This window comes from Alosa pseudoharengus, unplaced genomic scaffold (assembly GCF_046254945.1).
Source record: "Alosa pseudoharengus isolate Yale_2024_CS ecotype anadromous, Long Island Sound unplaced genomic scaffold, YU_APseudo_1.1 YU_APseudo_1.1_scf_9, whole genome shotgun sequence".
In the NCBI taxonomy this organism is placed as follows: domain Eukaryota; kingdom Metazoa; phylum Chordata; class Actinopteri; order Clupeiformes; family Clupeidae; genus Alosa; species Alosa pseudoharengus.
In genome coordinates this window covers 310,412-336,155 of record NW_027468881.1, presented here as the reverse complement: position 1 = coordinate 336,155, position 25,744 = coordinate 310,412, and the positions used below count along the sequence as shown (strand labels likewise).

Below are 25,744 nucleotides of genomic sequence, written 5' to 3'. Positions count from 1 at the left end.
GTCTCGATCAGAAAAAATTGTATCATCTCCGTATGGGAATCTGTCATAATCATCTTTAAAGAATTAGTACGATACTTCAACCTCCCTGACCCAATGGGGCGGCCGTCTATGGCTTGAACTTGGAGAGCAGGTTCACACTCTTCGTATGGAATATCAAGCTGTTGGGCTAAAGTAACATCAAGGAAGTTTTCTGCTGCTCCTGAATCAACAAAGGCAAGTAGTCTTACCTTAAGCTCCTGAGTCGGTTGCCAGCTCAGGGAAATGGGCAGCACCAATCGGGATGAGTGAGTAGGGGAAGTAACTGCTCCACTCACCAGAGCTCCCCCCTGCTCTAGCGAGTGTTGGCTTTTCCCAGAAGCTCAGGACACTGAGCACGGAGATGTCCAGTAGCTCCGCAGTAAAGACACCTCCCCTCACGGATTCTCCGCTGTCTCTCATCACGGGACAGCCGGGAGCGTCCCAGCTGCATGGGTTCCTCCTAGTCCGTTGTTGGATGGCTCACTGGTAGGCCAGAAGGATGCTCAAAGCCAGCACTGCTCTACAAAGGCAAAATGCAGTAACTGACCAGAGTGTCAAACTGAGAAAAATGACTTTAAAGTTTTTTGTTTTGTCTACACAAATGTATTATAGGTAGAGCAATGAAAATCTGGTGAATTGTTGCCCTGATGAAGAAATGTGTGTATATAAAAAAAACTTGTGCTTTAAGTTGACCTTTGACCCTTATTTGTCAGATACTGTACTCTGCTTTTGTATTATGTACTAAAAATAAGGAGTCGTGCAAAGGCAAAAGGCATATTGACATATAATCAATATTTGCTACCAAAGGCAGAGTATGGTAACTGTACTTGTACGTCGAAGAACAAAGCCAAGAGTTACGGTGAACACAACCCTCTATTTTTTTTTAAAAAACAGTCAAATTGAGTATAGATATTTATCCACATGATAAAGGAAGTCTTTAATCCAACAGAGGTGCAAGACAAAAGGCTCAATCACACCAAAATAGTCACCAGAGCACACAGTTCACAAGAGGTAAGTCCAAGCATCAGGATACAGTTCAGTTCACCGGTAAATATCCACAACAAAAGCAAAGTCCACTTACAATAGTAATCCAAATGTCCACAGAGAAGTTTAGAGAGGAAAGTCACCAGAAACTGTCCATGAGAATTAAATACACAATCCGAGAAAGAAGTCCAATTCCAGAGAGTAATCCAACGTAATCCCCACTGAGAATTTCAGCTACGCAGAGTCCACCTTGTGAGCTTGCTCAGGCACAAGATCATGTCGCAGCACTGCAGTCATTTTCAGCTGAGCTTATATACTCTGTCAATTAGTCATGTGACCACCAGATGAATCCACTCATTAATTCACAGGTAGCTGAGAAGGCCAGGTAACAGGTTCTTGAAAGTAATGTCTCCACCTAGTGGTGGCTATAAGGGAACTGTGTGAGGTCTGACAAACTATATGTTAACTGGGCAACATGATCATCCCAGAGAGGGATGTGAAAAAACTTCGTGGGCAAACAAATCAACAATATGAGAAAAATGTAAAGTACACTAGAGACAGGGCTGAAAAAATAGTATTGGATGGCTGGCTGGTTCGTTCATTCATTATTCTATTTTGGAAGTGAAATGGAAAATGGAAGAACAAGTGGTATATGAATTTTTGAAGGTCTAGTGTATAGCCACTTGCTAAATGAAAATTATGTTGTATTTTTACCTATTCCACAGATTATAAAGACAATGCTGACTTAATGAATGGATATTGTGAGTGATGGAGCAAAATGCATTTCATGTATTGTAGGCTTACTATACATATGACAATAAACCGAACTTAAACTTGAACTAATGTGAAATGCCGGTTTTTCCTAATTCTTTGAGGAGGGGGGTCATATCGTGGCAATCTGAATGATACAAGTGTCTTGAGGCATAAAGGCTATAACCTACAGACTTAATCTGTGACCTGTTGCCAAAGCATGTGATGCATTGCAGCCATTTCACAGCATCTCACAGATATTGGCGCAGGCCGTGGATGCTTAGTGTAGATATTGCAATGTTCACAATCAGGAACTCAAGCGAGGAGTAGGCCAGGCTTTCTCATGATGCGCAGTTGGAACTTGACGTTTGGTCAGCAAACAGAATGGCCAACCCCGAGTGCATTCAAACTTCTGTAGACTGCTCCAATAATGTATGACCAGCAGGCGACCAAAGGAGCCATTGTTTTTTGTAGTTGTTGTTTTTAGCCCAAGTAATGTATGATATCACTCAAATATGCGTTCCCAAATCGCAAACTGACATTTTTATATTATTTGTATCATTATTAGGCCAAAAGAACACAGTTTATGTCCATCGACAAAGTTTGCAATTATCATTTCTGCTGCGTGCGTGATAGGCCTATCTGCCGCAGCACTAACTATGAAATGCCAAGTGCATTGTCTAGGCAACCCTTATAAAACCAATTTATTACAGAACTCCAGGCCATCCTTAAAAATATTTTTGTTTGCCATAACCCGACCGACCCTGTCAATTTAGAACCGACCCAAATATTTATTTTTTTCCCCATTTAGTCCGACCGACTTGCCGGTTGTAAACTTGCGTTAAGACCGACCAATTTTTTTTTTACTCTAAACAACCGATACAAATAAAATACTATTTATTTTAGTAGGCCTAAGTATTGTGAATATAAATGGCCTACATACAAACGTAGGCTCTCTTAAATAAAACCCTGTGGCGTCATCTCTACACCATTGGTTTACGCATGTCATACTATGGCCTATACGCTTCGTTTCATTCACACAAACATCTCGACAACGCTTATTACTTGGCACGAAGTTCTGGAAGAACTGTGCCCAGATCTTTTCCCATCCTTTCTCCCCTCTAGTCTAACGGTGACCGTGTTGAAGAATTGAAATTGATTGTGGTCTATTCAGCATTTCTAAAAATATGGGTCCGCAACGTGGAGACTGCTGGTCCGCGGAGTCGTGGAGTGAAATTAGGCCCGGTGCTTCGTCTGATAATTTGCTGCGCAGTTGATCAAGATACCGTGGACCGACAAAAAAAGAAAACAAACGTTTCTGCTATCGATGTCATTAAACATGCAGCCATACAATTAAGTGGTGGTATGAGCATTCATTCAATGCAGGCGTCTGCGCGTCTGCTCGAGAGAAACTGAAACTAATCGATAACGTTGGTATCAAAGCTCCGCTTCAACCTGTTGAACGACACTTAATAGAACGACGTTGATTTTTGGAACTTCCATAGAAATAGCACTGAGTATTGTATAGTCAAATTTGAATATAACGTGGCCAAAAGCTATTGTAGCATTCTTTCTATCTGTTAAAGATCAACAGATCAGTGATTTACGCCTATCTGCTCGCCAAAAAAGCCTTACATTCAGGCATTCAAATTAAACTTCATTAAAAAACATGTATTTTTTTTCTCCATTTCCTACCAATGTATGATGCTTGCATGAGGGAAACATCCCAAAACAATAGCACCCACTTGTTGCTGTTTTGAGAAGTATTTCTTTTCTTATGCAAGCATCATGCAACCATGCAAAAGCAATGAAACTAATTATATCTTACATTAGTAAAGCAGTCCTCTGATGTGCATGTCACAAAACATTTAAGTGAAAGTGCATGTATAACAATATAGGCATAATAATGATTGTGATAATGATAATGACAATTTCATTTGGGGGGGGTTGGGTACGTGTAGATGAGCCCTATGACCCCAAAATCTGCCATGACTGGGCCTCAGGTCAAAGAAGTTTGGGAAAGGCTGGTCTACATAACCTGCATCAGATTGAGATTTGCAATGATGCGCCTGAAGGCACGGGTAACCCAGTCAGTTACGTCACAATATGCACATTTGTTTAAATTCATACCTACGTAATCACCACGACCAAAATTGTACTTTTTTTTTTTACTTTGAATCTTGAAAAAAAAAATATTGACCTACCTACCGACCCATTTTTTATTTTTTTTGGCTGTTACTGCAAACAAGAATATTTTTAAGGATGGCCCCATTATAAAAACTGACGAAATCTCCTAAAGTAAACCATGGAATGATTCCTAAACCATTCTGATAAACGAAATCCATGATGTGGCTATTCACCCCTTGCAGACACGTGACTTAAGTCACGTGACGGCTCCATGCTGGACGGTAAAAAGATAGGAGACGGACGGCAAATTACATTATGTCATAAAGATTATGATGAACTGAACACCATTACTATAACATCTTTGTAGTTCAATGTATTGCTGTTTGGGGTATGATAGTCAAAGAAGATGCCAGTGGTGTTGTTAGATGAAATGGGTCATGATCGCAAATGTAAAGTTATTAAAACTGGTGGTAACAGCAAGGGGAGATAACGTTAGGTCGTAACGTTAGGCTACTGCACTGCAAAAAATGAAATCTAACCAAGTGTTAATAATCTTATATTAAGATCAAAAAATCTATTTGGTATTGTTTTTAGTATGAAAAGACTTACCTAGCGCTCTCTCGAAAGATCATTTTGACTTAATTTTAGAAGACTTTGACTTATTTTAAGGAGTCTTATCAAGACAAATTTACTCAACGCACTGGCAGACAAATTTGCTTGTTTTTAGGACAAATTTGCTTAACGCACTGGCAGACAAATTTGCTTGTTTTCAGGATGAGATGTCTTAATTTAAGAAAAGTTTGACTTATTTTAAGTCAAATGATTTCATCAGAAAGCGCTAGGTAAGTGTCTTTATACTGAAAACAATACCAACTAGTTTTTTTTATCTTGATATAAGATTAATAACACTTGGTTAGATTTTGTTAGAAAAGCAGTTTTTGCAGTGTGTAATTAACATTATGGTAAATGAACACCCATAAGTATTTCTGGACTAAAATATTGCAAAGCGATTTGGTTACTTTATTTGTCTTGCTTTTATCAGTTGTGACATAGTCAAAACGTTAAGAATGTCATATCAGAACATGAAATAATAACTTAGCTGCCACACTTAGAAGCTAGCTATTCTAGCTAACGTTTATTGTAGCTCATAGTGCTAGGGCTAATGTAACTCGTCAGTTTGTACGTTGCCCAGCGAATAAACTTACGTCTTACATGTCTTAAGTTAAAGAATTGAAAGAAATAGGAAATTAAAAAAAAACTTGAACGGTATTATCTGTTTAGAACATTCAGATCTTGCCAAAGACTTTGCCTAAGTGCTATCTGCCGTCCTGTTCAGTCTATGGTTGCTATAGGAACCGCTGCTGTGCTTCATACACTGAGGAGATAAGCATGCAATTGTGGTTGAAATACTCCCGAAACACAAAGAAAACAAACCAAAATATATCTATGCAAGAACATGGGATGTTGTTGTATTCCAAACAATAAGCCAACAGTCGTGGAAGGGCATTACTACGGTTAAATCTCACTATAATCTCCTAGCTGTGCGATATGTCCCATTACAACCCATTGATTTGATTCGTGTTCTTGCCGTCCACTAGGCTATTTTGCTGTGGCGCGAACAAAACGTGACGTCACTTGCAAGGGGTGAATTGAGATTTGTTAACGGCTGCAAACGGGAATAATCACTCGAAGTTAACCAAATGTTTCTTTATTAAGGCAGGACAGGCATATTTATCTTTTAAACATCACAAAGTTCAAATAAATTAAATAAAACGACCCACAGAAATGTGCAACTGTGCACAACAAAAAAGACAGGGCCATAGGCCTATAAGCTATAGGCTAAAACTGAGTAGAAACAATAATAATACAAAAAAAGCCTAAACACTGCCGCAATATCAACATTGCATTTGAAACCATTTCATTTCTTATCACCTTGCCCTTCTTTCTTTATTTTCTGAAAATGTGCTTTTAAGAAGCAGAGCGCGTCCACTGACTCTGCGCTCAGGCGGTTTCGGATTTTTGTTACAAATTGGCCGCAGATAGAGAATGCTCTCTCCGCCTCCACAGATGTAGCCTGAATAGTGCTGAGTGATTCAAATAACTGTTGCAGGTGGGGTGGCCTCCTGTTGGTGGCTTCGAAGAGGGAAAACTCTTTGGTTAGAATTTTCATGAAATCGCCGTCTTTCGTTTCCTCTGAGGCTGGCTTGGTGGTCATTGAAATGGCCTGTTGCAGATCTAACGCTAGGTCCCCTTCATTCTGAGTCGAGACCTCAGTCGGATTCGGGGCTTCCCCTTGCGCACTCGATGATGTCCCATCTACTGTCTCCGAAGATGCACCATCGCTCTGTTGCTCTCTCTCCTCATCATGGCAGTGGCTGGCAAAAAGACGCTCTGCAATTCCCTTAGCGGTCCTCACCAGCATCTGTCTTGATGGCATGGCGAAGATTTCAGTGGGCCTTGGTGCTTGTGCGACTAAAGCACCAGGATCCAGAAGGTACCTGACAAAAATATTGTTATTAAAATGAGCATATTGACAATCACAATTTAATTAATTAAGGCTACATTCCGTAGAAGGCCTACCTGTACAAAGACACTAGGTTCTTCTGTCTTCGCTGGGTGAACCTGGTCTCAATTGCATCTCTCATCTCTTGGCTCAGTGGAGTCTCCTGCTTACCCAGCTGATCCATCATGAAAATAAAAATTCCATCTGCCTTAAAGAGAGTGGTGTCTCGCTTACAAAGAGATTCGACTCCCATCCTCACCGGTTTCAAGCAGGAGCTCAGTTGTTTTATAAGGGCGAGCTGCTCGTTGGTAATTATTAATGCAGGATTTATGTCAATGAGGGTCTTGGACACTGGTCTATGGAGTACAATGTAGCGATCCAACATATCAGCCAGGCTGTTCCAGCGGGTACGGCAATCCAAAATGAGCACTAACTCTTTCCCATGATCTCGTTTGGTGCATTCTCTCAGCTTGTCATTACTGACAGGTGACTTGTGGAAATACCTGGCAATTTTTCGGACTCGCTCCACGCTCTTGTACATTTCTTCTCTCACCCTGACTGACCGATAGCCACCATCCTCAACACTCTCGGCAGAATCTTCGTCAGACTCGGGGTCACTATCCTCCTCTTCCTCGCTCTCCATCACTCTCTCAGGGACGTCAGCCAGCTCTTCTCGGTGACCACGACGGTAGAGCACATCTGTGACAGCCAGGTGAACAGCATGCGCATAGAACAGCTGTAGTTCGGGAAGCACCAGTCTGCCAACCTTCACCATCACTGATGCTCCATCAGTAGTGCAGCACACAATATTTTCCTCCATGTCAAGCTTGAATCTTTGAAGCTGAGAGTCAACCAACTCTTTCACTTTCTCAGCTGGCATTGTTCCATTAATCTTAACGACACCTAGATTCCAGTATGTGTGTGCACCATGCACGTTTATGCTCATGAACCTTTTATGTTGTGAAGAAGTATATTCGTCTGGTCAAAGAAAAACGCATCCCTCGCTTCACCATGTCTTGGAATATATCGGCCAGTTTGTTTTTTTGTTCATTAGCAAAACCTCTAACCTGTTGGGAGATTTCAGAGGGATTCTTGGGAAGAATATGTCCATCTCTCTTAAGTGCTGATCTGAGATAGTCGCATTTTGCCATACTATTAAACGTAAATCCATCAAAAGCTGCCATCTCCGCTAGTATTTCACCAAGCGACTTGCTAGCTTTGCTAAAGTAGCCATCTAGCGTTTTCAGACGTTTTGTTGATGGGCTTTCTTCAGGAACTTTACTATGCTGAGATTCTAAATGTCTGCGCAATCCACTTGTCGACCCCCCAGAACACCTGACAATCCGGTCACACAACATGCACTTTGCGTTTTCATTTTCAAGTCAATGGCAACGGAGTTTGTGCTTCTAATTCAGGTATTTCATATCACTACGCAAGGACTGGAACTTCATTCAAAAGTGAAAGCAGACGGTTGATCAGCTGTGTTTTAAAGAATGTTTGATTCAAGTTCAGCGTGTGTTGTTGCAAACTATTTGTTTCAGCAAATGCCACGATGAACGGTAACAAATAGGCTTTTTTCATTACTTCATCCCTTACTTCATGTAAACAAATTATTGAAGACAGTTCCATTACACAAAGGCAAAGACAACTCTTCATATTCTTGTCCATTTTCCAAATCACAGTGAGTGCAGCCTATGTCAAAGTGCCCTGGCTCAGTTTGTAACAGTAGTGAGAACCGGATAAATCCGCAATTTCCTCTAATCTCATCTTTGTTGCCTTCATGATTTCCTTTAAATGTTTCTAATATTTATTTCTTTATCTGTCTCTTGGTGCCCTACACACAGTGCATGATGCGTGTGGTGGTAACAGCAGCACTGATCACTATGCTCTGCCCGTTTGTGTCCACTATGTGTTTTGTTTTTTTCGTCACGGAAGTGAAAGCATCTCTGGGGTGACTGGTCCACGATCAGGAAATTAATTTGTTGACTCAAGACATTTCAAGTCATTACAAGTCAAAGAGGCAAAGTCCGAGTCAAATCTCGAGTGAATAGTAGGCCTATTCAAGTCCAAGTCGAGTCGCAAGTCATGCCGAATTTTATCAAGTCGAGTCTGAAGTCATTAAAATCATAACTCGAGTCCACATGTCTGGAGATAATAGTATTAGAACGGTAGATTCTAACCCTATGGTTTGATTGCAGTAATGGGTAAGTGCTAATATGTTGGGAATACCCAATGGAGTCCATCAGAGATTGGAATGTGACTGTGAGGCAATTATTTTTACTGTTCATATGTTAACACTTTGAATACTGCGCTGTTTTTGGAAGCTTTGGCCCAGAGTGCCAGCAATCTAGATCATTGTTGACGATTTTTGTAGAGCCACAGCGTATTCTATGTTATAGCTATGGACACATACTATGGCTCGTTTGAAAGGTGAGACTTTTAGCCAGTGGTCCCCAAACTTTTTCTTCCGAGGGCCACCTCACTATGACTGGCTCTAAGAAAGGGCCAGAGACTCGGAGTATATCAGTAACCATAAATAGCTTAGTGCAATAAAAAGACTTTAGCATTCCCAAAAGTATTAGCAGGGAGTCCCAAAAGTATATTTTGAACTCTGAACTCTGTGTCTTTGCATACACAGCTCAAGTTGTGAACAAGCAATATCCTACAAATAATTTAAGTTCTAATTTATAAGTTCTCAAACTATGAGAGTTTAATGAAGTGCTGGCAAAAACATCTGAAATGACCACCATTCTAACTTTCACTCACCTGATGAGAACTTTGTGAACTCGGTATGAACATTTGAACGAGTGAATAAAAAATAGAAATAATTATCCCAGAAAGTCCCAGAAATATGACTTGAATAGAAGTTAGTTAGTTATTAACAATTCATTGATAAACTTTTAGAATACTTCTGCAGTCAGCATAGGCCTCTTGCATTGTTTACAGGTAGGCCTACTATACATTTCATTCCGTTTTCGATGGCAAATGCGAAACAGCGCCAAAACAACCAGCAGTGGACAAAAAGAGTATTACATGTGTACTGTTAAGACTCGCCATAGAGAATGAATGGGGGGAATTACTGAGGTTATAGTTTGACGATGTCGTACTCCCGTGCGGGCCAGATGCTATATACCACAGACATGTTTTGGGGGGCCACCCAAAATGAGGTGGCGGGCCGTAGTTTGGGGACCACTGCTTTAAGCTCTCAGTGGGTACAAACCGTTTATTTCTACATGCCTCTGTTCCTGAGAAATCCCAAGCTAAACAGTGGCTAGTTTTCATCAAAATCCCTGTTTTTTTTTCTAGAAATGGAGATATAGCGTGACAGGCTCAATCACGCTGTTTGAGCCTGTCACTCTTCTGACACTTACATTTCTGGGTCAAAGGACTGGTGTAAGATAAATATAGTTTTTCTGTTCACAAAACCACCTTTCTACTGCTGTCGGGCTCCATAATTCCTCCCCCTCTTGGTCGGTAACGTCTGTGTCGCCATCACCGACATATTCGGCACTATGGCAAGGACGTGTCCTCTTGCAAGCGTGAATCGGCCTATCACCCACTCCGCTCGGCCCAGGCCGTGGTGGAGATGGAACTCCCTCCTCAGCACGGTGGTCAGTCACTCTTTCTAATGTTTTTGACCCTGATTGTGTGGTGATCCTGGTCTCCCCTGATTGTGGTGGTCAGAGTCATCTTGTCTTAGTAGAAAGGTGGACTTATCCAGCGTTGTCTGGTGAAAACGCACCTGCTGCAATATCTTTTTTTTTTTTCAATTTTTAATTTTCCCCTTCAGTACCTGAGAAGTGTTGCCTGTAAAGTTTCGGGAAATTGACCTAGCGAGACCTGGCGAGACTGCCACCTAGTGATAAACCCACGAAAATAAATGGCCTGGTTTTGACCTGACGTGCATGCGTCACTGATTCGACCCAAAGCGGCAACCATCAAAAGCCGAGTTATGATAAAATGTCCAGATAAAAGGTCCATGTCCATGTTTTCATGAGTTTTTGATCCTCATCTATTTCAGTTCTATTCATCATAGAGTTCCCAAAATTGCACATAGGTGTGATAGAGTGTCTATTTTCGTATTTATTTTTTTAAAGCTATAAATATTGCAATATTGTGTTTTTGGCACTCAACGCATGGGAACAAAAAACGCAATATTGCGTTTTTGGCACTCAAAGTGTTAAAATCTCCCTCTATGATAATTGTATCGAAGCTGATGACCTGGGTAGAACCTTGGTTCCTTAGTTGGCATTATAAATTGCTGCTGCTACTCTTATAGCTTGTACTGCAAGTCATATGATAGTTAATATAATCATAAAATAATCGCAAAATAATCATCTGGTTTTCAAGTTTTAGTTTTAGCCAATTTGAAAGTCAATTATCAAATGATTAACCAGTGTAGGTTTTGATGTTATAGACCTTACATAGATAGATAGATAGATAGATAGATAGATACTTTTTTTTAATCCCCAGGGGAAATTTAAGGTCTCAGTAGCATACAGACATCACACACACATTCACTAACAGCAGAAAAAAGTAATTAAAAGTATATAATATAAAAAACACAACTAATCAATAAGGACAGTAGAAGATAAAGAATAAACTAAATATACTAAAATACAAATTATACTAAATAACACTTAATCTAAATCAATTCTACAAACAGTATCCACATAGTGGGTGATTAATCAAGAGGCGCTTGCAATGACTGAGGCAGGGACTGAGCCTGTGATTCTCTGTGCATAGTAAGGTAAGGTAAGGTGCTCTGTGTGAGTGAGTGTCATGGTGATGGTGCAAATGAGTAAGTCCAACAGTGCAACAGTGCATGAATAAAGTCTAGAGACCAGCATAAAATAAATATGGACATATCAGCGAGTAGGCAAGGTAATATAAAACAAAAACTATAGAAAAAAACTATATCTATATATATCTATATCTATATATACGTATAACTATATTAGGAAAAGGTATAAGTGTGGCCACAATTCGGCTGTGGCATGGAGAGAGGGGTTATGCATATGTGCTAATATAGCACGCAAACAGTGAGGCAGAAAGACAGTGGTAAAAAGTGGCTAGTGGACAGACAGTATCCAAACATGGAGGGGTTGAAGAGGCAGACAGACTATGCAGAGAAGTCTATCTCTCCTCTTCCCTTAAGTGAAGCATTGAACAGTTCAATGGCCCTGGGGACAAATTACTTCCTCAGTCTGTCTGTTGTGCAAGGCAGTGAGTGAAGTCTCCAGCTGATCAGGCTCTTCTGCTTTACAATAGTGCTGTGGAGTGGATGACACTCATTGTCCAAGATGTTGATCAGTTTGTTCAGGGTCCTTTTGTCAGATATTGAAGTGATGCACTCCAGTTCAGCTCCCACTACAGAGCCAGCTTTCCTTATCAGCCTGTCAAGTCGCCCCGCATCCTTCTTCTTTGTGCTTCCTCCCCAGCATACCACTGCATAGAAGAGGACGCTGGCAACAACAGACTGGTAGAACATCCTGAGGAGCTTGCTGCACACATTGAAGGACCGCAGCCTCCTCAGGAAGTACAGCCTACTCTGCCCTTTCTTGTAGAGTGTGTCAGTGTTGGCTGACCAGTCCAGTTTATTGTCCAGGTGGAGACCCAGATACTTGTAGGTGCTTACCACCTTCACATTGACCCCATCAATGGAGACTGGTAGCAGAGTGGGCTTAGACCTGCGGAAATCCACCACCATCTCCTTGGTTTTTGAAGTGTTGAGTTGAAGGTGATTGAGTTTGCACCATTGCACAAAGTCCTCCACCAGGCTCCTGTACTCCTCCTCCTGCTCGTTCCTGATACACCCCACAATTGCAGTATCGTCAGAAAACTTCTGCAAGTGGCATTACTCGGTGTTGTAGCAGAAGTCAGATGTGTACAGGGTGAAAAGGACTGGAGAGAGCACAGTTCCCTGTGGCGCTCTGGTGCTGCTGATCACAGTGTCAGAGAGACAGTTCTTCAGTCTGACGAACTGTGGTCGCTCGGTCAGGTAATCTGTAATCCAGGTTACCAGGTGAGCGTCCACACCCATCTGCAAGAGCTTGTTTCCCAGTGTGAGGGGTTGGATGGTGTTAAAAGCACTTGAGAAATAAAAGAACATGATTCTCTCAGCACTTTTCCCTTGTCTAGGTGAGAATGTGTCCTGTGTAGAAGATAAGTGATGGCATCGTCCATGCCGACTTTCTCCTGGTATGCAAACTGTAACGGGTCTAGTGCATGGCGTACCTCGGGTCTGAGCATACCTAAGACCAGTCGCTCCATTGTCTTCATCACATGTGATGTTAGAGCGACAGGTCTGTAGTCATTAAGCTCACTAGGGTGTGGCTTTTTAGGGAAGGGGGTGAGACATGATGTCTTCCACAGTGTTGGAACTTGTCCGAGGCGTAGACTCAAGTTGAAGATGTGCTTCAGTGGCTCCCCCAGTTCAGCAGCACAGGCCTTAACCCTTTCCTGCCCGTGCCGAACATTCCATTTTTGGTGCTGAATGACCTCCTTACACAAAAAACCTTATTTCTTGAGTATAATACATACCATCAATGGGATATACATACCATTATAATCAGAAGGGTCAGTTCTATGAAATGATGTAAAATACATATGGTAATGTTGATATAGTAATGAACAGTCTTTGAAAATCCTCTCCAAATGTATACCGAAATTCGTAAAAATGTAATTTCATTCACATAAAAATGAATTTTCATCATATTTCTCTACAAGATAGAAAAAAATATAGAGTGTATGACATTTTCAGCAAGTTGTGGGCTATTTAACAAAAAAAACTGAATTGGAATATCCTGAACCTTTCAAAAGTTATGATACATTTAGTGATCAGTGTAAAAAAATGCAGGAAACGGGATTTAGAATGTTGACATAATTCACATTCTCTTTCTCACCAACAACATAAAAGTATGCATAAAAACTAATAGTGAAGTCAGACACAATGGTTTAGATTTATTTGGTCTATAAGAATAAACCATTTATTTGTATAAGCAAATAATACAGTCAATAAGAATGACATTTAAAAAAACATAACATTACAAGTAGTACAGGAAGTAAATATATATTTATTTAAGAACATTTAGGAATCGACATAAAATACATGTGATTCAACAGATACAACTTTCTTATATAAATCAGTACAATATGAAAACTATGTACATATAGACATATATACAATAATATTATTATATTGATTATTATAATGAAAAGCTAGGAACACAATCAACTTCGAAATCACTCAACAATCAATGTGGTATAAACATTTGAAAGTAGATTACATAGTTGAACAAGCCTGTGGAGAAAACACATACACACACAAACTCACACACACACACACAGAGAAGGGTGGGGTGGGGGTGGGGTGGGGGTGAACACAGAAGACCTATGGCTCATCACGAAACACATCCCCTTCTGCAGAATGCCAAATTTGAAAGCAATTTCGTTTACTAGTAAAACAAAGTCGCTTACCATTACACTCGGGGGCCATACAAGCTACTATAGTTGTATGCTCCTTTTTAAGTTTTTTATAACATAGCCAGCAATTTCTCTTTGGCTCTTGCTGTACAGGAACATGTACCTGATGGAAAGACGACGGAATAGTAGTTGGAGGAGCTGAAGGCCGAGGCTGAAAAACTGTATCTACGGAAATGCCTGCCAGCTGTCGTGATAGATTTTCTCTAAATTCTATCTGGCTGTAGCTACCTAACCTAGGTTCAACACCAGATTCTGCATTGCGCTGCCAGTCTTGAAATAATATGAAACTATTGACGACGGCAATGTCCACAAAGTGGAGAAAAAGCGATTTCCACCACTTCTGTGTTTTTTGGAGTACACAATATGTACTTATCATTTGGTCCGACCTATCAACACCCCCCATGTATTTGTTGTAATCACTTACCACAATAGGCTGACGTACAACTTTTTTGTCCCAAACCGAATTGCTCTTCACTAGTCTACATACATCAGTCGAATCATTTGCATTGTGGAAATTGGACAGGCAGGTTACTGCAAGAGTGTCCTTCCACTGTACTGCTAAGACATTACCCTCTATTCTACGCCACCTCATGTCCCCACGACTTGCCCTTCGCTCCCATTTTTTAATATCTTTTAAGTCGTCCGGAATTTTTTTACGGTTAATCCTACATGTTCCGCATGCATTTAGGCCCCATGTTCTAAGTTTAACCATAAGGGTTGGTGATGTATAGAAGTTATCAAACCAAATGGTGTGACCACTATCTCTAAATGGCTGTATTAGCTCCTCTACAACTTTTGAGGCTAAATCCAAGACGCGACCATCACGACCACCTGTGTAAATATTAAAGTCCAAAGTATAGCCTGAATCTGATGTTGGTATCACCTACAGTTTGAAACCCCACCTAACTGGTTTCCCTTTCATATACTGCTTAAATCCTGAACGACCTTTAGATTTTACCATGCGTTCATCTATGCTAAGGTGCTGACCTGGCTGGAATAACTCTAAACATTTATTTTTTAGGTGGTCCATCAAATAACGCAGTTTCCTAAGACGATCTTGATTGTTTTCTGTAGCTGGATCTACTACATGCAGAGCAGCTAACAGAGCCTTAAAACGATTGCGCGACATGAACAATTTGGCCCACGATCCCTGCAAAGACTTGGTTCCCCAGTAGCGGTGGATATTAGGGAGGGAAGTGAAGCCCATGTAAATGATCAGCCCCAGAAACCTGTGAAACTCTTCTGGGGTCACTTTATCCCATGTCCCTGCACTATTTGCATACGACGGCCTACTAAGCACAAGCTCCCACCCCCTCTGGTTTGTAAAGCCACATATGTCTGACACAACAGCGTGAGTGAAAAACAACATAAAAAAGTCTATTTCACGCAGAGTTTTAGTGGCAGTTTGCACCGCCCTACGTACGCCACCTAAATCTACACCTAAGGGACGACGCGGACTAAAGGCTATCGGAACTGGTGCTTCTGTGTCCCTATCAGCATAGGAGGGAAAAGGGTCAGAGAAGCGTTTACGCTTCCTCCCTGACACAGGACCTACGGAAGAATGACTAATCAACCCCAAACCCACCAAATAAAATGAATTAATATAAATGTTGCCATATTTTACATATGAAGTATTGTATAATACATGCAATAAAATACATGATACTTACCAAACTGAGGATGACGGCAGGCCACTCTCCTCCTCCTCCTCCTCCTCCCCCTCGTCACTCAGCAGCTCCTGGTCCAGAAAGTCTTCTTCTTCTTCCTCCATCCCCTCATGGCTTTCCGCATTGTGAGCCGCTATGAGCTGAAGCTCATCAGCTGTCAGCTGCCTCTTCCTCTTCAGGCTGGCAAGAAGGTTGGCATAGGAATTGTCATCCTCCATCTAAAACAATAGCAAAATCATACAAATGTAATACCAAAAAAATCCCAAAACTACAGATGCGTGCATGTATGTGTACTCACACACACACACACGCACGCACGCACACACACACACACACACACACACACACACACAAGAAAAGGTAGACTAAACTATTTTCACATTACACATTCTGGGTGAGAAATGCAAAGTAATTTTATCACACTTTACACAAGGGTTTAGCTATCCTAAATCTGATTGCTTGGCTGGCATCAAGAAAAAGACTACATTTCACATATGATTACATTTGACCTAATGACTACTGATGAAATGCAATAATGACATTTCTGACAGAATATATGATTTCACTTCATTACTTTCTATAACTATATCTTGAGGAGTAAAAATAGCTTAGTTTATTTCACGTCGTGCCATCTTAGAAAATGTTAGACCAAGCACATCTGATGTTTGTGCCATTTAGTCAGAGGTTAGCAAGCAAGCAAAGTAGCTGCTAAGCAAGCTAGTTCACTACAGATAAAACTGCCTAGCGAGGTGACAACCTGACGAATGGCAATAAAAACATTTCTGACAGAATCTGTCATTTCACATCATGTTTTCTACATATTGCGAGGAGTAACGTTAAAAAATATCGATCAACTTATTTCGAGTCTAACGTTACTGTAAACATGCAGCCCACGGTTTTATTCAGCTTTGATATGCTGTACTTACCTGTCAACATTACACTTAGCTAGTACTAGAGAACAAACGTACTTACATGCTATATAGCCTACTAAAAGTTTTTTAAATTAAATTGTTACATGGAAATATCTGACATCAAAAGCAAACGAGCATATTACAAGCAGCCCAGAGTAATGTAGCTAAAGTTTATGCAGCACACTAACGTTAGCCCCGTTATGCCATAATGTTGACGCTAATGACAAAGCATATTACTGTCAAATAACATGATTTTAGGACTATAAATTAAGATTAACCATAACTAGAACTGATTTAAAATATATCTTACCTCAGTTTATCCAGCTGTGTGTGGGTATCAGTCGATGTAATCTCTCGAAGTACAGACGGGGTCCGGCTGTCCAAGTTAAATGCACCGACTGAAGTGACATATTTTTTCACGACTCATCTTCAAGTATCCAAAATATTTCGCGCCATAAACCTCTTAACCAATCATATCAAATTGACGCTTATGTTGTCAGCATTACGTGGAAGATTTCAGAAATAAAATCAGTCATTGGACAGCTGAGATATTAGACGATTGGTCATTGTTACTTTTGTAACGAAATTAGAACGGTCGGGCTCGTAAGGGTTAAGTAGCCTTGGTCACGGTCAGGCCCCGCTGCCTTATTGGGGTGAAGTTTCTTTAGTTGAGCTCTTACTTGATCTGCTGTGATGATGGGGGGTGTGAGGGGAGGGGGAGGGGTGCATCTGGGATCTGTGTGTCTGATGGCTGTTGACTGAGGTCATTGTCACCTCATTGTTCGTGATCGCCATGTGGGGGAGGGGTGCAATATCCAGTGATGGTGGGGGTACGATAGCCTGTGATGGTGGAGGTGAGTGTTGCACTGGTATTGAGGGGGTGTGGGGGTGAGGGCTGGGGGATGACCACCTCCCTGTTAAGGCTGCCAGAGTCGTGGACACCTCAACAGGCACAGGCAAGGAGGCGTTGGGTCGTTGGGTGTCACCGGGATGCAGAGCTGGAGAGACTGGGAGGTGGGGGTAGGGCAGGCACACAAACAAGAGCAGTGTCTGAGTCAGCCCACTGGACAGACCACTGCCATTGGAGCTGGAGCAGGGCAGTCAAACCTGTTGTAGAAGTGGTTCAACTGGTTCGCCCTGTCCAGGTCCCCCTCCACAGAGCTGCTGCTCTTCTTTTCTCATGTATATGTGATCCAGCAAAGAGTCCTTTGTGAAACTTTTAAAGTATTTAAAACATCACAAGATCATCACAATTCGTTTCACCTTTCATTGAAACTTTTCACTGCGATTGAAGAAGGTTCTGAGTTTAAATAGATGCTATACTACACTTTATAAAACTGTATATATTAATATGCTATCACTGAGCTGAACTTGGAATACTGTATGTTTGTGCTGTAAGGACAGTAAATAATGACTTGTTTGTTCTTTCTTGATTTACAGTGCAACAAAGACTATACTAGAAAGGGCACGTCAACTAGTTGATGTGAAGAAGGACGATGGCTTCTCAGCATTGCATTTGGCTGCCCTTAACAACCATTGTGATGTTGCTAAGATTCTCATCAAAGAGGTGTGGCACACATTGACACTGAAATTACTATTACCTGAGATGCGTTCAAATTCGGCAAGCAATGGCGAATGTTTATGGCGAATATATTTTCTCTGAAGAGTTAAATTGCAAGGATTTGGTGTAAACATTCTATTGTAATGTTAACCGTTCATCCAGCTCATGTCCAGCTCCACTGTATGTTTGTGGAGAACTACCTCCTCTAATTGTTTGCGAGTGTTTACAAACATTTACGGAGAACTCAAGAAACAGAAAACTGTTTAAAAAATGTTTACAAACGTTCGCCTATGTTTATGAATTTGAATACACCACTGTTTTCACAATATTCACACAGCACATTTGACCATAGAAAAATACAACCTTAATACCAAATAAGTTGGGACACTAGAATTCAATAATTTACAATTCATGTAAATCTGTTAGTAAATTGAAAATAGCGCAAAGATAGCAGTTACATTGTATTGTTTTTGGAAAATATATGTTAATTACAGTGCATGAAAATGCACTGTACTGTTCTTCCTAGGCAACTTCTTCTTATTATTATTATTCCGCTTACCACTTTTTCTAGACGCAATTTCTCTTGAACAGTTTAACTTAGAAACTTCATTCAAACTTTGTAACGTAGGTCTTCAAACAGATCGGGTTGCTATCTCTTTTCAACTTTGAAACTTTTATACTTTTTAAACTATTAAAGAAAAACTTTTTAAAAATCCCCATAGACTTAACATTGCCGATTATGACATCATAATACGGCCATTAAGCAATTAGAATCCTATGGCAGGTGTTCAGGCCACCTGGATCTCAACTGCCAGTCTCAGGCTTTAAGCATACAAACTGGCCCTATTAAGACTACACATCCTGTTAAACTGCTTCCTCTGCCAAAAACTGTTTCAAAATAAAAGTCCTCACTACAATATTTCACTGTTAAACAATTTAACCCTTTAAACTACTGAACTTTTTAACTGTTTAGCCATTGTAACTGTTACTTGTCATCAACTATGACTCCTACCCACTGTAGCTAGTTAGCATGGTTAGCATAGTTATAGCATTTTTAGCAAAATTATTAAAAATGATTAGCTAAGTTAGCTAAGTCACATGGTTAGCATAGTTAGCATGCTAGCATGTTAGCATGCTAGTTAGCATTTTTAGCAAAACTACTAAAAATGATTAGCTAAGTTAGCTAAGTAACATGGTTAGCATAGTTAGCATGCTAACATGTTAGCATGCTAGTTAGCATTTTTAGCAAAACTGCTAAAAATGATTAGCTAAGTCACATGGTTAACATAGTTAGCATGCTAGCATGTTAGCATGCTAGATAGCATTTTTAGCAAAATTACTAAAAATGATTAGCTAAGTTAGCTAAGTCACATGGTTAGCATAGTTAACATTTTTTAGCAAAACTACTAAAAATGATTAGCTAAGTTAGCTAAGTAACGTGGTTAGCATAGTTAGCATGCTAACATGTTAGCATGCTAGTTAGCATTTTTAGCAAAACTACTAAAAATGATTAGCTAGGTTAACTAAGTAACATGGTTAGCATAGTTAGCATGTTAGTTAGCATAGTTAACATAACTGCTAAAATTATTAGCTAAGTTAGCTAAGTAACATGGTTAACATAGTTAGCATGCTAACATTGTTAGCATAGTTAGCATGTTTAGTAAAACTGCTAGAAAATGTTAGTTAAGTTAGCTAAGTAACATGGTTAGCATGCTAGCACTGCTATAAAACATTAGCTAAGTAGCATGGTTAACAGAATTAAAAATCTTAGCATAACTGCTAGCAAACATTAGAGCCGTTCAAACTTTCAGTTATCGTCAAATATCTACCTATGCACAGCCATTAAACTATTTGAATATCAACATTCATTAAACTGCTAGAAAACGTTAGCTAAGTAGCATGGTTAGCAGGTTAGCATTGCTAGCACTGCTATAAAACATTAGCTAAGTAACATGGTTAGCATAGTTAAAAATCTTAGCATAACTGCTAGCGAACATTAGAGCCATTCCAACTTTCACTTATCGTCAAATATCTACCTATGCACAGCCATTAAACTATTTGAATATCAACATTCATTCAACTTCCAGTCTGTCAACAACTTTTAAACTATTTACCTTCAACTTTTAAACGGTCTACTTTTAAACTATCATTAAACTATCTATTAAACTAGCTGTCTATCAACAACTTTTAAACTATCTACTGTCTATCAACAACTTTTAAACTATCTACATTCAACTTTTAAACAGTCTACTTTTAAACTATCAACTTTTATTAAGCTATGCAACCACCATGTCTATCCTAGCATCACCGTAGTAACCATCTCTTTATTATCTGTTTTAACTATGCATGATATTTTACATCACAACTTTAGCATTTTCATGCACTGGTAATTCCTTGGAATTGCATTTCTAGTTTTCAATTTGTTGCTAGCAACACTTTTGGGGAAAAAGTTGGGATGGGGCACTTGCATGATCTCTTCTTTCAACAACTGTCTTTAAATTTTTTGGAACTGAGGAGACCAGTTGTAGAAGTTTTGAGGATGAAATGTGGTCCCATTCTCTCCTTATATAGGCAAGCTATATATTCAACTGCTTAACATTTTTTTTAGTTTTATGATGTGCCAAATGTGACAGGTCTGGTATGCCTCTTTAGCACCCAATGCCTTCTACTATGGAGCCATAATGTTTTAATACACAGGGGTGAGTAATAACTCACTAGCCTGGTAATACCAGACACACCACTTCGTTTCACATTGAGAGTCTGGCCTCTCATGATTGGGAAATGTTTCCAACTGTAGTATCGTAATAGGCATAGACTTTGCTTTAAAGGAGAAGTTCGGTGTGATATTGACCTAAAGTGTGTTGAAACATGATACCGAGTGTGAACTTGTGTCTCATAGCTCATCTATCAATCTAGCCAATGCTACCAACAGGTTTTCAATGGGGGTGCCTCGGGCATCGGCCTAGCCATGCAAATAAATCACTGTTTTACATCATTTACGAGGCTCAAAGTTGCAGTATTTTATGTGTACCACTTTTTAAAATCTTTCTCTACTCTCAACAAAATCATATTTTTTTTGACAAAAATTTGAAGTGTGCCTGTTGCAGAACCAATGAGGAGAATGCATTATAAATGCATTTTGTCTGTTTTTTTCTTGTTGTTGTTTTTGCATGAGGTCCAGAGAGGTGGAGCCTGACTTAGCGGCTCCTTCTACTGGTTCTGCACAATGAAATAATTGTTCACCATTGATGTCCTATTTGACACACCCGGATCTTTTTTTAACTGGAAAAATGCATATTTTTGTTCTCAAGTGACTCTGAATGCAAAGCACTACCAATCTCGAAACTTTGCTGAAGTGTAGTCCATGCGGGAACCTATATGCTGAAACAAGTTTTGAGATGGTAGTCTCATTCAAAAGCTACAACCTCTTAAAGTTGGCCTACATAGCAATTTTCAAACAGCAATTAAAAAAAAAAAAAATTACAATGGCCACTACTCTCTATCTGTAGGGCCGCTGTGATATCAACATCTGCAACAACCGCCACCAGACACCACTACAGCTTGCAGTCACCCAAGGTCATGTTGAGCTAATACAACTGCTGGTGACAGAGGGGGCAAACGTGAACATGGAGGATGAAGATGGTGACACTTCCATGCACGTAGCTCTTAGCCGAGAGACATTGGCAAATGTCATGGTTGCCACAGATGGAGAGGGATCCTCCTTGTACAGCCTGGTGAGTTCTGTGGATAAATAAATGGGAAAATATTTGACAAGAAAACATCCATACCTCTGGACAGAGTGATCCGGTTTTGAAATTGCAGAACATTTTTACATGGTCTCCCAACTTTGGGCTAAAGTTCTAATGTAGTGGCACCCCAAAATAATAACTTCCTTTCCATATCAAAGGACATATAACATATCCATGACATCTGCACATACTGTATGCAAGCACAGGTCACAAATGCAGGGGAGTATAAGGCACATTCTTCATTCAATGGTTCAGTCAGTGACTAGACTAGTCAATAAAACAATTCATAATAAATAAAATATTTATGTCAGCACATCTATTTTTGTAAATTGCTAAACAATAGAGTATCCCACCATCATGATTTTTATATTGCCAGATTCCAGACAATCCCACCTACAACATTTCCATTTGCATGCTTCCTGGTGACATGAATGTAAAAACATGAAGGCCCAAATGTTTTTTCCTTGATATAAAGGGGCAGTTCCAGCGTTATGGATGTGACAATTGGACTCATATTGGTAAACAAAATGCCTTAGAGTGGGGGCAAAATTAGTATCAGTGAATTAATTTGCATAACTTTTAATGTAACCTATGTCCTCTGAATACTGAGAAATCCTCAAATTTCATATAATCAATTTCATCCTAAGAATACAAGGCATTATATCAGCGTTATGGATGTGACATGAAATGGACACACTTTTGTGAGAGATTACAGGTATTCTACAAACTCTGTGAATTTTGAAGGAAACTGCCGAAACTATGATATATGTAGCATGAAGGAGACTTGAATGAACACAAAAAGTGTGTTTTTGAAACTATACGTCATTTTTGTAATGCATTATGTAGGAAAAACTGGCGTTTTGGATGTGACGGTTTCACGTTATGGATGTGACGTGTCTGAACCAGTCCTCGACAAACTACATAAAACACATAATTAAGTAGTGAATTTTGATATGAAACAATTGAAATAGTAATCATGAAAAACTAGCGATGAAATTATTGCTTCCTCAGTGCCCACTAAGATCCACAGGAAGAATCAGGACAATAAGTCATTTAAAATATAAAATATATATACATATATTTTTTTACCGTCATCAACTGAAACACCAGGGAACATGTATATACCTAGCCCTATAACTAGCCCTACCTGAACCGTTGCACCCAAGATGACAAAATATTTATGGTATGTTAGTCTCAAGAGCCCACATCAACCTAACCCATACCCACTCATTTGTGATTTGCACACATAAAGTACATGCACGCGCACGTGCACACACGCACACACACCCACGCACAGTCGCACACATACAGACAGGCAAGCACACACACACACACATAAATACATTCAGACAGGCAAGCACACACACACACACACAAACACCCACCCACATGAATGCAGACACATAAACGCATACACACAGGCACGCATACGCATGTGCGCATGGAAACACAGGCACGCATACGCACATGCACACACAGACACACACACACACACACTCTTATAAACAAAAGCAAACTCACATATGCACACACTCATTTACATGCACATGAGTTGCAGTAGTAAGAGATGGAGACAAATTGACAAGCATGATTTATTTTTGCGAAGAGAATATGCAGGACTGAGAGGCGGTCCTATTTTGTACCGCTATGCGGTACATCTAGTTTATTGCTGCCGTTACTAATGTTACTCTGTGGGTATTAGCTACAGAGGACCTGACACTTCAAATGCTGGCATATTGCGTCACATTTAAAATTAAACTGTGTTAAGCAGACGTGAGCGGCAGGCTGAACAGATCTGCAACAGAAGGTTGCTATGTTAACTCCAGCTGCAAAGTCAGCCATCTTCACCAGCTAACACGATAATTCAGTTACTGTACAACAACAGTATGACAGTTACAGGAAGATAATCGCTCAGATTTTCGTTATTAGGCCACTTGAAAATAGGCTATGGCTAGGCTAATCACTGGAGGTATTTTAATATTATGTTTGTTTTGCTAATAGTTAGGCAAGGCCTCCTTGTGGTTTTGATCAACCTAATAATCTTTGAAATGTCAATTGCAGGCCTAAACACTAAGGTGAAATGCGTTGAAACTGACATGCCACTAGAACAGACGTTTTATCGGCTTTGAGGTATAACAAAGTCTCCAGTCTTGTAAATTCACATTATGTAACATCCATAACGTCACATCCATAACGCACCATTAAAGGTTTTAAAAGTAAGAAAGGGGCACAATTTGGTCATCACACTTTACATTGATATAAATCAGCTTTGCACAGACACTATGGACATTGTCACATCAACACTGTATGTGTAGCATAAACTTTTCCTATAAAACGTTATGGATGTGACATGGCCATGGAACTTGCTGACTTAAAAACAAAAGCCTTACAAATGTAAGGAGTTGTGCTCTTAAAGGCAAGCTGAGCATAGACATTACTCTACCATTCCCTTGTCAATCTGGAATTTGTCAAATGACACAATTTGTTTGAACCTTGGGTCCATTTATCCACTTTTTAAATATGTATAATATTACCATGTGAAAAAATGTTGTTTCTGTATGGTTGCACACCATATTTATGATGTAAAAAGAGTGTAATTCTCCATCAAATTCAGTCAGATCAGTTACAAACAATAAAATATAGACCTAAATGAAGATTTTAACAACAGTTCTATTTGCGTATGCACAACTTTTTTTTTCCATGTTAAGGATGACCTTTGCATGGAATTGCCCAAAGGCTAACATAAGACATTTGCAAATATTGTCACATGATACTTTCCCAGATATGGTAGCCTAGACTATCCTGAAAAAACAACAACAAAATATAGCATGTATACAGGGCCCTTGCAATAAGAGCTTAATGTGAGGATGGGTAAAAATACACAGAAAGTAGCCTAGGCCTCACAGATAAGATAAAGATCCTACACTGGGAAAATGTACTTGTTACAACAGCCAGAGAAGATTAATAGAAAAATATAACTCAATATAAGAATTTAAAAATAAACAGTTGGACACTAGTGAACACATTATGTCAAGAATAAATATTAAATATATTTTCATGACTATTTACATTGTAGATTCTCACTGAAGGCATCAAAACTATGAATGAATGCAGTTCAAGTTATTTGGCCCACAGATGAATATTTGTCAAGTTATGGCTGGCTGAATATGGTATTAAAAAATAGCAACTTTGAAGAAACTAGAATATAAGACATGTTTTCAATTATTTCATACTTACATAATTCCACATCTGTTCATTAAAGCAACACCAAAGAGTTTTTTGTACCTTAAAATAATAATCGTTTCAGTGGTTCATCAACTCGTAACAGGGTGAACGGCACCTTCTGCATTCGCTTCGCGGCCCTCTATCGGCTATTACCGCACTATGTAAGTTTGCTGCATCGGGTAGCGGATCTGTAGTTCGATGGAATGAGACATGAGAAACTACAAATTTGACTTGCATCTGATGTCGCAATACATCGTACTTTCATAAAATCATGCAACTTATTCTACCTTGTCTGTGGACATTGTTATTTGCAAAGCCGGTGCTCGATAAACAAATAGTGCGTGCGACAGATGAAAAGTTCTTTGGTGTTGCTTTAATAGTTTGGATGAATCTACAATGTAAAATAAAAAAAATAAAGGAAACGCATTGAATGAGAAGGTGTGTCCAAACTTTTGGCCTGTACCACCTCGACACACACCTGCATGGGAGTCGAACGCTCTAACCACTGAGCTAAAAGCCCAGGCTTCCAACTCAGCGGTTAGAAGCGTTCTTAAAGGAGAACTATGCGGGTCTGGTTATTCCTTCGCTGTTTCTGGTTTTTCGCTGGATTTGGGCTTGCATTTTTCACAACACAGCTCCCCCTGCAGCTTCGGTAGCAAGTGACTGCTACGCTAAACCCCCACTAGCTAGCGAGCTAGCCATCAAGAAACCAAGCCAAACACATATAGGGCTCACAATAAAACGGTCGAGCAAACATATTGTTC

The 25,744-nt window shown here is 39.8% G+C and overlaps 1 protein-coding gene across 5 annotated transcripts in view; it reads left to right on the top strand.

Moving 5' to 3' along the window:
- mib2 (MIB E3 ubiquitin protein ligase 2) overlaps positions 1-25,744 on the top strand; it is a 266,147-nt gene that overhangs the window by 178,202 nt on the left and 62,201 nt on the right. For all 5 annotated transcript variants that reach the window (XM_076276716.1, XM_076276717.1, XM_076276715.1 and 2 more), the window contains 2 exons: positions 17,886-18,012; positions 21,516-21,740. In XM_076276716.1, the coding sequence (XP_076132831.1) occupies positions 17,886-18,012; positions 21,516-21,740 (352 nt within the window). The remainder of the gene's footprint in view (positions 1-17,885; positions 18,013-21,515; positions 21,741-25,744) is intronic.